Here is a 12,739-nt window from a genome sequence, read left to right as displayed (position 1 = left end):
AGTTCATTTTTGTGTATGGTGTAAGATAATGGTCTAATTTCATACACACAGGCATATGAAAAGCTCTAATTTTATAGCTTATTTAGGTATACATACATGTGTAGTAAAACTTTAACACAAATTCAAGAACAGTAAGCAAAAATTCAGAATTGTGTTTACCCTTCCGGGGTGGGGAGTTACAGAGGAAACAGCACTGATAATGGTTATATTAGTTTCCTAAGTTGGTTATGTGTACCTAGTATTTCATTATACTTCTACATACACATAAACACAATTTTAGATATATAAACTATTTTATAATAAAGTGAAAATAAAAATGTTTACTTTTAAGGGTAAAAAAAGTATCTTTATGCTTTCTTTTTTTAAAGTACTTTTTTAAAAAAATGAATCTAATAAGTTTTAAAATTATTTTTTAATTCCAAAACTTCCCTAATATACACTTTAGCATAACAACTTTACTTAAAAGCTTCCAGCTCTGATGTAAAAAGTCTCACATCCATAGGGTGGAGCACTGCCCTCTATTTCTAACCATGTAGATAAATTCTATTGAAAATTAATTCTACAGAGGCAGTTCATACAAATGCACTTTATTTTTATTCATTCACTTCTTTCTACCAAATCTTACAATGAAAGTAAAATTCAAAGATTACTTGCTACACCAACTTACTGAAAATAAGATAATGAACAAAGAGATCCCCACTCTCTTACAGAAAAACCCAAGTCAAGAGCTCCTACTGCCAAATGCCTGATGGTGGGTGCTGAGCAGGGCTGCATCATCATCTATGTCCCTTCTCAACCTCAGCACTGTTGACATTTTGGGTCAAATAATTCTTTGTTGCGTGAGGTTGTCCTGTGCATTGTTGGATATTTAACAGCATCCCTGGCCTCATCCCACTAGAAGCCAATAGCACAATAGTCCCCAGTTGTGACCTTCAAAAAGGTCTCCAGGCATTGCCAAATATGTCCAAGGGATAAAATGGCCCCCCACCCAGTTGAATGAAGACAGGGTATATTTTATGAACCACAGCTTCATTCACTTCATCCAATTTTGTTCACCCACTAGTCTGTAAGCTTTCTGAGGGTAGAAGCTGTGATTATTGATCTCTAAATCTCCAGGGAGGTGATAGTCAAAAGTTTGTGATGAAAGTCTAAAGAACAAAAGAGAGACAGAGACAGAGACAGAGAAAGAACTCATCTCAAGGAAAAACAAATGCCTTTTTTATTCAAAACTTTAAATATTTAATCCCCAAAATAGCAGTGACATAAAAGCAGTGATAAATATTAAAGATTAGGACAGAAAAAGTCGATTTGGAAGCATGAGGGCATTGGTATTCTGTCACTAGTGGGGGTGACCAAAGCCATCAGAAATTACAACAGTGGGGGCGCCTGGGTGGCCCAGTCCGTTAAGCGGCTGCCTTCAGCTCAGGTCATGATCCCAGGGTCCTGGGGATCAAGCCCCACGTCCAGCTCCCTGCTCAGCAGAGAGCCTGCTTCTCCTTCTACCTCTGTCTGCTGCTCTGCCTACTTGTGCTCTCTATCGCTATTAAATAAATAAATAAAAACCTTAAAAAAAAGAAATTACATCACTGCATAAAGAAGGTGACCATGACAAGCAAAATGGCACTTCTGTATCTGTCTCTAACCATAGATATGGAAATTTCCAACTCTGAATCCTTTACAAGTTATGAGTGATGTGTCCTTATGAGATGAAGACACTAGAGAAAAGAGAACACAGTGATAGAACAATTCCGCAAAAAATGGTTTGCAGTCACCAGTACTAACTAGCCTCTTCACTTTCTCAAACATTTAAGAACCCAAGGATGCTTTATAATGACGATCTTTCCAACTTTACTCCCTCCCCCGCCAGCAGTCCCAACTCCATTTACCCCCTACTTTCTCTCCAAAAAGATAGCAGGATTTCAAATCTCTTCCAATGTTTTAATAAGTAAAGCTTGGCTGATCCTATCAAGATGACAAAAGTTCTGTGGCCAATGAAGGAAAAATAAAGATGAAAGATTGCTGAATGCACCCCGATTGCCAGATAAGAGAAGTCAATTATTTTATATCTGATGTTCTCATTTTTAGCTGGAAATTCCAACCAGTGTCCCTTTCAGGAAAGGAAAATTTTTTCAAAACACCATTACTCCCCTGGAGGGGGAAAAAAAAATTCTCCAAAGTTGTGAAATTAACCTCTTCCTTCATTCACACATTTGGTTCTATTTTTACAGTTGTACCAGTAATCTAAAAGAAAGAGCACTGAAAGTCAATCCCAGGTTTCTAAAATGTCTGACTGTGCATGACCCAGTTCTCTTCAGCACCTCCCAGAAGATTCAGTCAATCTTTATTTCGGCAGTGCATCAGTGTTTATCATTTGTTTTACAACAGGGCTGCACGTTCTTGAAAATTGACGCAGATGAATTTCGCCCATCGTTTACAAAAACTCAAGAGACACAAATGGCCTTAAAAACTAAATCCGCCAGTGAGGCATGGTTAATTTACTAAAAGAGCATTTCTTTTTTTTCCCTCTTGGTTCAACATTTACTCCCTTAGAGTGCTAACCCCACCAGCCTCTTTATTTGTCAAGATTTCTGACAAATTTCCAGCTTATAATTAGGCATTATGAAAACTTCACTGTGGGAAATCTATTGCTAGACAAAAGCTTTTCCATTCAGTTTGCTTTAAAGGAACACTGATGACTTTCACCTTGGGAAGGCTAAGAGCAAATTCGTGTATGCATTTTGACTGCATATGTATGAATAAACTGATTTCTCAGGGACAAATATTCTAAGAGGTGATTAAGTCAGACAGATCTGAAACAAAATCCTGGCTGTCGTTTATTAGCTGGGTAATCAAAGGCAAGTTGGTTCATCTCTCCGTGTCTCAGTTTCCTCATCCATAAAGTGAACACAGTAACACTAAATTTCACATAGGAACATGAGGGGTATTAAATGAGAAAAACCACCCAGTGCCATGCCAGGCACATAGTAAATGCTCAGTCAGTAGCACTTTCTGAGCACTTTGCCAAGTCTTTACATGCAGATGGTCTCATTGTCTCCTAACCTCAAAAAAATCAATACTATCATTTATCTTCATTTTTCAGGTGAGAAACCAAGGTATAGAAAGATGAGGACACTTTCTCAAAAACACTGGATTGCATGGAACCAAAATTTGACCCAAAGCAGTCTAGCCCCAGAGTCCACAATCTTCACTACTATCTCCTAATCCCATTCCCATTGGCCAAATGACTGGGAAGTTCAACTCGCTTTTTCTGACTCATAATTCAATTTTCTGTAATGATATTTCTCTAAAACTTATATTACTGAACTGATGGGAGCCTTGAGGAGATTCTAGACCTCTTTTATTTAATGTTCAGAATTGGCACATTTAAAATATTGCAACCCTACTTGACTAAAGTGGGGAGCATGCCACAGAGGTGTGCATGAAACAACGTGGACCCTGAGTCCCTAACTCTTGAAGCTGTATGACAGGGCACGGGCAATCTATGCACTGTGCACTCTACTTCTGCTTGTATTTGAGATTTTCCATAATAGAAAGTTAAAAGCAATACCAATTTAAACCACAGGCAAGATAACTGAAGATCTTAAGCCATTTCAGGATCCAGAGGGACATTTGGGTTCAATTACTCAATGACTCTACTGACAATTATGAAGTCTAGATTGCAAGAACTGAGAGTGCAGGAATTATCTATCCAAAATTATACTAGTACAAGAATCCTCCCTCCTGAGTGTTTTACTCTGACCTATGTGGGACAGTGAAGATACTCTAAGAGTTGAACCTTCTGCCCACGCTCACGTTTGCTGTTCCTGGAGCTCCTGCTGCTGATCGGAAAACCTTTTGCGTCCCCCTCCTCGCAACAGGTTTATCTCTCCACAACCTACAAACTATGGAAGACTATTTGCATAAAAAACTTAAAAACTTCCACCCCTTTATCATTTTTACAGTTCTCCTAAAAGATTAAAAGAAAGAAACTTACCCGTTCTGTTGTACATTCCCTCTTTGCCAAAGTGTGCTGTGGTTTCGAAAACTAGCCCAGTCCTTCTGAACTTTTCTGTATCCGTTATAATATTAAAGAGCCACAAGGAAGGGAAGTGGTTAGTCAACTTGCTAATTTTATCAGTCCCTCCCACTGGTTAAATAGTACCTGATGCTACAGACCCAAAATCAGTTTTCGAGCTCACTTCTCTGCTACAGCACGACTTTATAAAAACAGTCTAACTTGAGGGGAAAGAGAGTGACAATATCTAGTTCGTAGGCATGAGACAGTTAATGAATGAACATTTCATTACTATTAATAAGAAGCCTAACAGACTACAGAAACCAGCTATTTTACAAAATGAGGAGGAGGAAGAGAGAGAATGTCTGTCAGCTCCATACTCTAAGCACACTCTCAGCTGGGTGGGAAGGGGAGTGATTTTTTTAATGCAATCAGAGGACGTGTGGGAAGTAGCTGGTGTTTCATTTGTTGATAAATTTTCTGCCCTGGAATGGAGCCAGTTTACCGGATATAGAAACTTCCACAACTTGGGGCCCTGGCTCAGACGATTCTCTTCCTCTGGAGGTTAGCAATTAAAACATAGGACCAAGGAGCAGACCTGTGCCTCTGAATGAGGGAAAATTAAATAAATGCCTTCTGAAGAAGCTCTGACCTATTTTCTAGCTGTAAATGTCTGTAGTAAATGAAAAGAAAATATAGAACCTAAAGACAGATTTTAATGAAATAAAATAATTCTAATATGATGATCCAACTCCAAAAGGTTGCAATATATAAAACGTGGTCACCCCAGAACTCTGCATCACACAATTTTCTGAGCTATTTCAATGTGTGGCATTTGAATTAAATCTGGAGTACTCACTTTGAAGTATATGTCCCACTGTATCAGGAAAAAGAATTTCTCAAAATCAAAACATTATTGAAGTTCACTAATCCTTCCCTTTGATTGGCTAAGAAAGTGAAAATTTCGGTCCCTCCAGAGAAATTCTAGCAATCTTTATATAATCACATGTGGTGATGGTGTTGCAAAAAGAGTGAGATTTGGTAAACTAAGGCAAGCTAAGGAAGCTAGCAATTCATTACTGTCATTTCTCCTTTCTTAGTATTCCCCCTACTCATCTATAAAACAAGGAAAGGAAAAACTTTGGAGAGCTATTGAATATCTTCTCCACCTCTGTAAGTTTGTTTTCTAACTAGAGCTAAGAAAACGTACTAGACTGAATTGAAGTATCAGTCATGCCTTGTTCTGAGATGCCAGCTACAACTTCCTTGAAGAGCAACAACTGCACATTTCTAAGCCCTCAAGGTCCTATCTTCGGATCTGTCTGAGTTTAAGAGGAGGAGCAAATACCTAAAATCAACATTTCACACCCATGACCCTCTCACTTACATCTGTAGCTTCTGTAGCTTCAAGGAAAGAAGAAGAAAAGACACAGAGCTCTTGAGCAAAAAGAAGGGAAAGAAAAATGAAAAAGAATCACTCACTCCTTCTCAAGAAGGAGCCGCCGAGGTTTCTACATTCAGACGAACTTTCTCAGCCTCTTCCAGAAGCCTTCCTCCTCCATTCAAACATACCAACCAGCCCCCCTCTAAAATCCTAGAGCATATTTCATCATCCTCTCAGTCTAACCATAGGTTATTTCTATGTAATATCTTTCTAGAAGACTGTAAGCCTAATCAGGAGTTGGATACATCCTTGATGCCCACCCAGAACATTAAGCACAAAGCCCCACCTTTAAAACAAGTATTTTGCAATGCTCTTTTGCTAACCTAAAATGAAACTCATAGATTCTAAATCCAACCTCTATACAGTATATTTTTCAAAATCAATAAAGAGCTCCAACGCATGAATATTTACATGTCACAGAAGTCCTCCAATGCTTGCCCTACTACCCAGTGAGTAAGTCCAGATTGAAGAGATGTAATAAGAAGTCAGTCTTACAAGAAAGGTAGGCAAGTGAAAGACTGGACAGTTGAGTGCACATGAGAATAAAATCTAGTGATAAAACAAGAAACAATAAACCAGACTTATCAGCACATGATTAAGTAAAAGGAAAAATAAGATTAACTGAAGTCCAGATAACATGCTAAGGCAAATTACAGACCACAGACATAAAGAAAACATGAAAAATGATTAATAGTCTCTTGCAGGAGCTGAGAACTTTTCCTTATTCATAAAAGATTTTAAAGGAGCGTGAACTTTCCTTTTTTCAATACTGAACAAGGGAGCTACAAATGCATACTGATAGAGCTGTGTATGTTGGTTAAAATACCATGAGCCATGTTGTTGTCAGTGACATGATTTTCCAAACAGTGAACAATGCATCATAGAGCTTCTAATAATACAATATGAAATTATATGATAGTTGGAGTCCTAGAAAATTCTGTGTACACTAAAATGGAATAAAACAGTTTTTAGATATGCAGCAGATTTTGTTTTTAGGCTCAAATAATTATAAACAGGTGTTTCACCCACTATCCAAAGAAATAACTGAAATGCATGACACAAGAAAAATTTTTCCAGGTGTAGCAATGTCCCTCACATTACAAAACCCTCACATCCACGAGACTGGCCCACTAAATACAAGAAGCTCCGTGAACATTGTGGCATCCAAAAAACGTTCCCACAATTTTCCAATCCTTGCCTCAGAGACCAGGACAACCTCATTAAAAACCACCACCCTAAATAATCCACTACCTTTAGCAAACTCAGTTGCTTCAGAAGTCAGGCAGGAACATCAAGAAGTAAGGAAAGCAGGAAAGGACTACATTAAATGAAGAGCACAAGCCTCAGCTAACGTGGGCCACCATCAGCCCTATCCACTGTGACCTACAGATTATGAGTAGTACAGAGCCTTCCATCTTCCAAGAGAAAGTAGACATCTAGATTTTTTTTTCTTTTTTTAGATTTTATTTATTTATTTGACAGAGAGAAAAGGAGAGCACAAGCAGGCAGAGGGAGAGGGAGAAGCAGACTCCCCACCAAGCAGGGAGCCCAATGCGGGACTGGATGCCAGAACCTTAAGACCACAACCTGAACCAGAGGTAGACGCTTAACCAACTGAGCCACGAGGTGCCCCTAGACATCTAGATTTTTATGTGAAATTTCATTTCAAGAGATTTGTAACACTCTTAGGATCATACACAAATCTTCTGCAGGCTAACATGATCTCTAACATGAACTACTTTGTCAATTAAAAAAAATAGCAAAATAATCTTCTGCAGAACCAGAAGATGATAGTTTGTGAACTAAAACTTTCCTTTCAATTATGTCTTGTCATGCAGAAAGATATGATATTCAATGTAACAAGCAGGTTACATTAAGCAGGCACTTTGATCTCATTTTGTAAAAACAATTATATATGAATTATATAGGATCGACTCTGGAGTATCTGCCAACATGTTAACAGGAATTCCCTACTGATATATGTGTGTGTGTGTGTGTGTGTGTGTGTGTGTGTGTATTATTTCTTTTCCTTTTTAGTTTTCAGTATTTTCTATTTTTTTCTAAAATGAACACATAAGGTTTTACAATAAGAAATAAGCAATAGAAAGTTTACTTAGTTTTAAAACATTAGAAGACAGTAGCTATGAAAAGCTCTTTGAACACAGCCAGAAAGGACCACAGTTAAAATGTACAAACAAATGAAATTCCTCTCAAATACTAAATTCTGCTCCATATCAAACACTGGCTAAAGACCAGATATAAAAATTAAGCTGTCTGAAAATCAGAAGAAGGATGTACTCACATAATAGGATTCATTACCTTGTGTTCCAGATAATCAGACATTACTTTATCTCCTTTATTAGACAGCCAGAGCCCACACAGGCCAGGATCTAAGACTGACTGCATGACAAAGAAAGCATTCAAATAACTGTCGATTAAAAAACATCTAGGGCTTTCAAAAAGTAAAAAAAATAAATTTCCCTATGAGCTAAACAATAGTATAATAATAATAATAATAATAATAATAATGTTAACCTTTAAAATGAAGGTGCCTTAATAACTTAATTACCTTTTTCCTATTTACAAAATTAGGATCAGAAGCTGAGTCGTGTTTGAATACAATAAGATTATTTTATTAACTCCTTATGAGGCTTAAGAAATACTTTATAAAACCCCTCTTCTTGGGCAGCTGGGTGGCTCAGTCAGTTAAGAGTCTGACTCTTTGTTTCAGCTCAGGCTCTGCACTCAGCACAGAGTCTGCTTGTCTCTCTCCCTCTGATCCTCCCCCTACTCTCTCTCTCTATAAATAAATAAAATTTTTTAAAAAGCCTTCTTTATAAGCCAGTTTTATCCCTTAGTCTGTTGAAAATGTGGGCCATATTTTACTCCTATAAAAGCTTATTTTCTCCCAAATTGGAAATGTTTCAAAGCTGATCCTCTTAGGGACCAAACATGACATCCTCGAGGAATAAGCTAAGATCTTGAAAAGTCATACATAAGAAGACCATTTAAAATGCCCAGGTATACACACCAAAACTTCTGCAATCACTACTGATTTGGGGGGGAACTTATAAAAATGTACCACCAGGCTGTATAGAAAGGAACTTTTAGAATCATAAAAATTAGTGTGGAAATGATGATACGTATTTCTGGAAATGTTACTTTTTCTTGTTAGAGAGTACAGTCATGCCAGTGCTTACTCTAAAAGGAAATTCACCCTTTCTCCAGTCTTAAGCTATATGCTGACTAGAGCTTCAGTCCTTAAATTTATTTTCAAGTTTATTCATTTCCATTCTGCAGAACCAGAAAATTATACAGTTTGTGAACTAAAACTTTCCTTTCAATTATGTCTTTCAATTTTGATGACAAAAGCAGATGTTTGCAGGTTTGAAAGTTTCTAGTTCGACATTGTTGGGGAACCCAGGGTAAATGCAACAAAGTTACCACTTGCCCAGCATAAAAGGTGATATGAAAATCTCAGCATGTCTTTCTGAGGAAATCATCCCAGATGCAGTCTCTTTAAAAATGCTTTAAGCATTTGACTAAATTTGCTGCTAAGGTGATTATTTTTAGCCAAGATCTTGCTTACTGACATATATTCAAACAAAATTTTTAAAACTGCCATTGAATACATGTTTTTATGTTGCTGGGAGGGTGTGTGTATGTGTGTGTGTGTGTGTGTGTGTGTGTGTGTATTTCTCAGTAAAAATGACACACAGTATTCAACTTCACTAGTAATCAAATAAATGCAGATTGTGAAAGATTAACATTTTTACTTTCCGTTGAGGCTAATATAAGATGATGATAAGCATATGATGTGAAGAGTACTCTCATATACTACTGATAGGAATGTAAGCTGGTACACCTTTCCTGGAGAAAAAAATTGTCACAGTATATCAAGAATCTTTTTAAAAGTTCATGCTCTTTGAGAGTGACTCTATTTCTAGGAATCATTTCTAAAAGAAAAAAAATAAAATGTGAAATGGTGATTTATGTAAATGAATTTCCATTACACTGTTATTTTAAAATATTGTTGAACACCTGCAAATTGTCTATATGCCCAGTATAAGGGGAATAATAAAAGAACTTATGGTATAATTACATGACAGATTATAATACAACTTCCACAAATCATGATAATTGAAAATATTTAATGATGCTAAAAAACATTTATAATACAATATTCGGTAAAAAAGATACAAAAACATGGATGTATTATTATCCACATCTTGGAACACAAACTTACTCCATTCACAACCTTACACCTTACACATAAAATGTATCCATATATTCAAGAGAGAAAGACTAAAAACCCAGAATGTGAAGAATATTTTCTCTGGATGATATAATTGTAGATAAATTTTGTATTTTTCTTTTTGCTTTTTTTTTGACCAAGTTTTCTACTTTGAGCATCAGGAAAAAAATATTTCATAAATCTGAAGACATCAAAAAATTGTACAGCACTTTTCATGAATGTCAGAATCTTCTCCATTATCACAGCAACCTTTACTTGGTCTTTTGGCTTCAAAAGCATATTTTATTGTTACTTTGGCTTTGTGGAATTCTCATTTTATTCCTTGATAAAGTGAAGCTTGCCTGGCAACTCAAACAATTTAGGGTGAAATCAACCTTATGTTAATGTGTTATGTTATGTTAATGTGTCAGCTGGTCATCTTAGTTACTCCACAAGATTCAATTACTCTTAAAAACAGACTGCTAAAATCTACATCCAATTTTTTGCAAAATGAATAAGCAAATTCTTACCTGGGACAAGAGTAACAGTGAGTGCTGAATTTAAATCAAGTGACTGAGAAAGAAATCCATCTTTATCTAGTCTCCATAATACCAAACAGATGAAAATTGTAACTCATTTAATTATTTCAATAATCCTGAGGGTTAAGTTTTCTCCCATCTGTTTTACAGATGAGGAGACTAATTTTCCCAAAGACTAGGTAATCTGACCATATTTGGTAAATGGAGGACTAGAACTGACTACAGATAATTCTGACTACAAAACCAATGTCTAGAATATAAAAAGAGGGTTGTGTTTTTTTTGTTTTATTTTGGTCTTTTTTTTTTTGGAATCCAGATAGTTCACCTGTGGTGGCCTTAAAATTACAAACAACTTAAAAAACAAAATTTTTGAAAATTATGAAATAAATTAGATTCCAAATGAGAACAAAACATGCTTTTCTTCTCTGCAGTTACTATGATGGAAATGAAATAACAGAAAATTGGGAAGAAAAAAAACCCCACACAATTGAGTATATAATTGAGGTCATGTTTTCTGAGCCAAAAATCAGAACAAATGACATAGAAATGGTCCCAGAGTCTCATGCTTCATGTAGCCATCATTTATCCATCGTTTAATGGCGATAAAAAAAAGTTTAAATTGGCATCTTGCGTATTATTTGTAAATACTAAATAAAATTCACATTTTTTAATTTAAAGGGGAAGTTTTAACTACTATACAAGTAATATAGCGTCAAATCAAATAATAGAAAAAAATATATGAGGACGGAAGTAAAAACTGCCTCATCATCTACACTACAAAAACAGCCATTGTTGATGTGGTAACCTCCCAGACTTCTTTCTATTCACATACAAAACAGGATAGTAGCACTTACGAAAGTGAAGGCTGGTTAAATTGGCCAAGTGGTATAGTTAGTGACATGAGACAGGTTTGAACAGAAATGTGTCCAACTCCCACACGAGTGTTTTTTCTACCTCTCATTTCGCCTAGGGTAGGGGGATGGGTGGAATACTTCACAAACACAGAAACTGAAGGGGGGCATTGCTTTGTCTGTTTTTCCTACTTTTCTAAAATCCAAAGTCTTAGATGGTTGCTTCTGCCATTTACTACTATTTCCCTTTGAACAAATCATTGAATTTCCTTAGACTGAATGTTCCCACCTATAAATAATGATGTTAACTTCCAAGAGTTCTGAAAGAGTCAATGACTCAGTAACTAAATGCAATTAAATTTTAGTACTTAAAAATCTCTGTTTTAGAACAGCACTCGGCATAAAAATGCAATGCTAACCTTTAGAATTTTAAATGAATTAATTAAGATACCACTTGGGCCATGTGTACTGAGAAAACCCATTCTGCAAAGAGGAACGATAATCAGTTCAACAAATAATAGCCCGCTGTTATACTTTCTGCGACATAAACCTGGTATTCCACCAAGTTTAAAAATAAATCTTTCACTCACCTTTGTTTACTCTCTCTCTCCTTACCTTATTACTATGCCCTACTATGGAATGCCTCCCTCTGCTGGGTTAACGTGTACTTTGCGTATTAGAACACCAAAGATCAGAGAAGGGTCAAAGAGTTTCACATGTTCTTTATTTGTTTCTAAATACAGTGTCTAAAAACCACCCAGAATTTCCAACATTTCTTTCGGGCCCTGGTTCCAAGGTTGAGAAACTTCGATCATTAAAACAGCCCTGGGTTCTAGCTGTTCACATAGAGACTGGGTTGTACTAAATGAGGATTATACCCTGCACCAGGCAGCGAAAAGGAAGGAATGCCCAGACCCATTTAGTTATGGGCCCATTGTGAAATGCAATTACAACATCCTTTTGCTTCGTGGAATACAAAGGGCTAAGTCCCTCACCAAGTCACACACAATCCAAATGAGCTGCATTCCTTTCAAGTAGTTTCCACCGAGTGATAATCACTTTCCCTCAGTGCAAATACGTGACTTCCCTTTCTGGAAATGGTCCGGGGACCTTGCAATGTCTTGTTTAACAATAATAATCATGTTGTTTCACTCTTGTCTATTCCCCTAAGAATTAAACTGTTTTTATTTCTCAATACTAGGGAGTTTCAGGGACCATTCTGGGATTTTCCTAGGAAAGATCCATAATATGCTACCACTCACTAACTCGATAGTCTTAGAAATGTTATTAAATGCTCGGGCCTTTATTTTCTCATTTATAAAATGGGGCTAATAATGCCTATTTCACAGAATTGCTGTGACTATTAAGTAAGATCAATTATAGAAAGGGCCAGCACATTGTAAATGGTTAAAAATTGATAACTACAATTACTACAAGTAATTATAAACAATATTTACATAGTTTTCTCCTCGCCACTCTGAGAAGGATATTATAATGACTCTGTGTGTGTGTGCGTGTGTCATTTCAATATTTTTTAAGGTGGCTGTATGCTCATTTGGGCCCTTTTTCTATAAGCTTTACTATACAATTTTTTAAATCCTTTTAAGATCCATAATCCTATTGAATCAGGAATAAAATATATACTTAGTTTCAGGC

The 12,739-nt window shown here is 36.3% G+C and overlaps 1 protein-coding gene across 6 annotated transcripts in view; it reads right to left on the bottom strand.

Moving 5' to 3' along the window:
* Positions 1–4,395, bottom strand: part of HDAC9 (histone deacetylase 9) — a 739,057-nt gene extending 734,662 nt beyond the window's left edge. For all 6 annotated transcript variants that reach the window (XM_027573169.2, XM_027573170.2, XM_027573173.2 and 3 more), the window contains exon 1: positions 3,995–4,395. Coding sequence is in view for 3 of the 6 variants with exons in the window: in XM_027573172.2 (XP_027428973.2) it covers positions 3,995–4,010 (16 nt within the window). In the remaining 3 variants the exon portion in view is untranslated. The remainder of the gene's footprint in view (positions 1–3,994) is intronic.
* Between the last annotated feature and the right edge of the window lie 8,344 nt (positions 4,396–12,739).

Source organism: Zalophus californianus, chromosome 12 (assembly GCF_009762305.2).
Source record: "Zalophus californianus isolate mZalCal1 chromosome 12, mZalCal1.pri.v2, whole genome shotgun sequence".
NCBI lineage: Eukaryota > Metazoa > Chordata > Mammalia > Carnivora > Otariidae > Zalophus > Zalophus californianus.
Note: the sequence above shows the minus strand (reverse complement) of the source record. Positions and strands in the feature narration are given on the sequence as shown.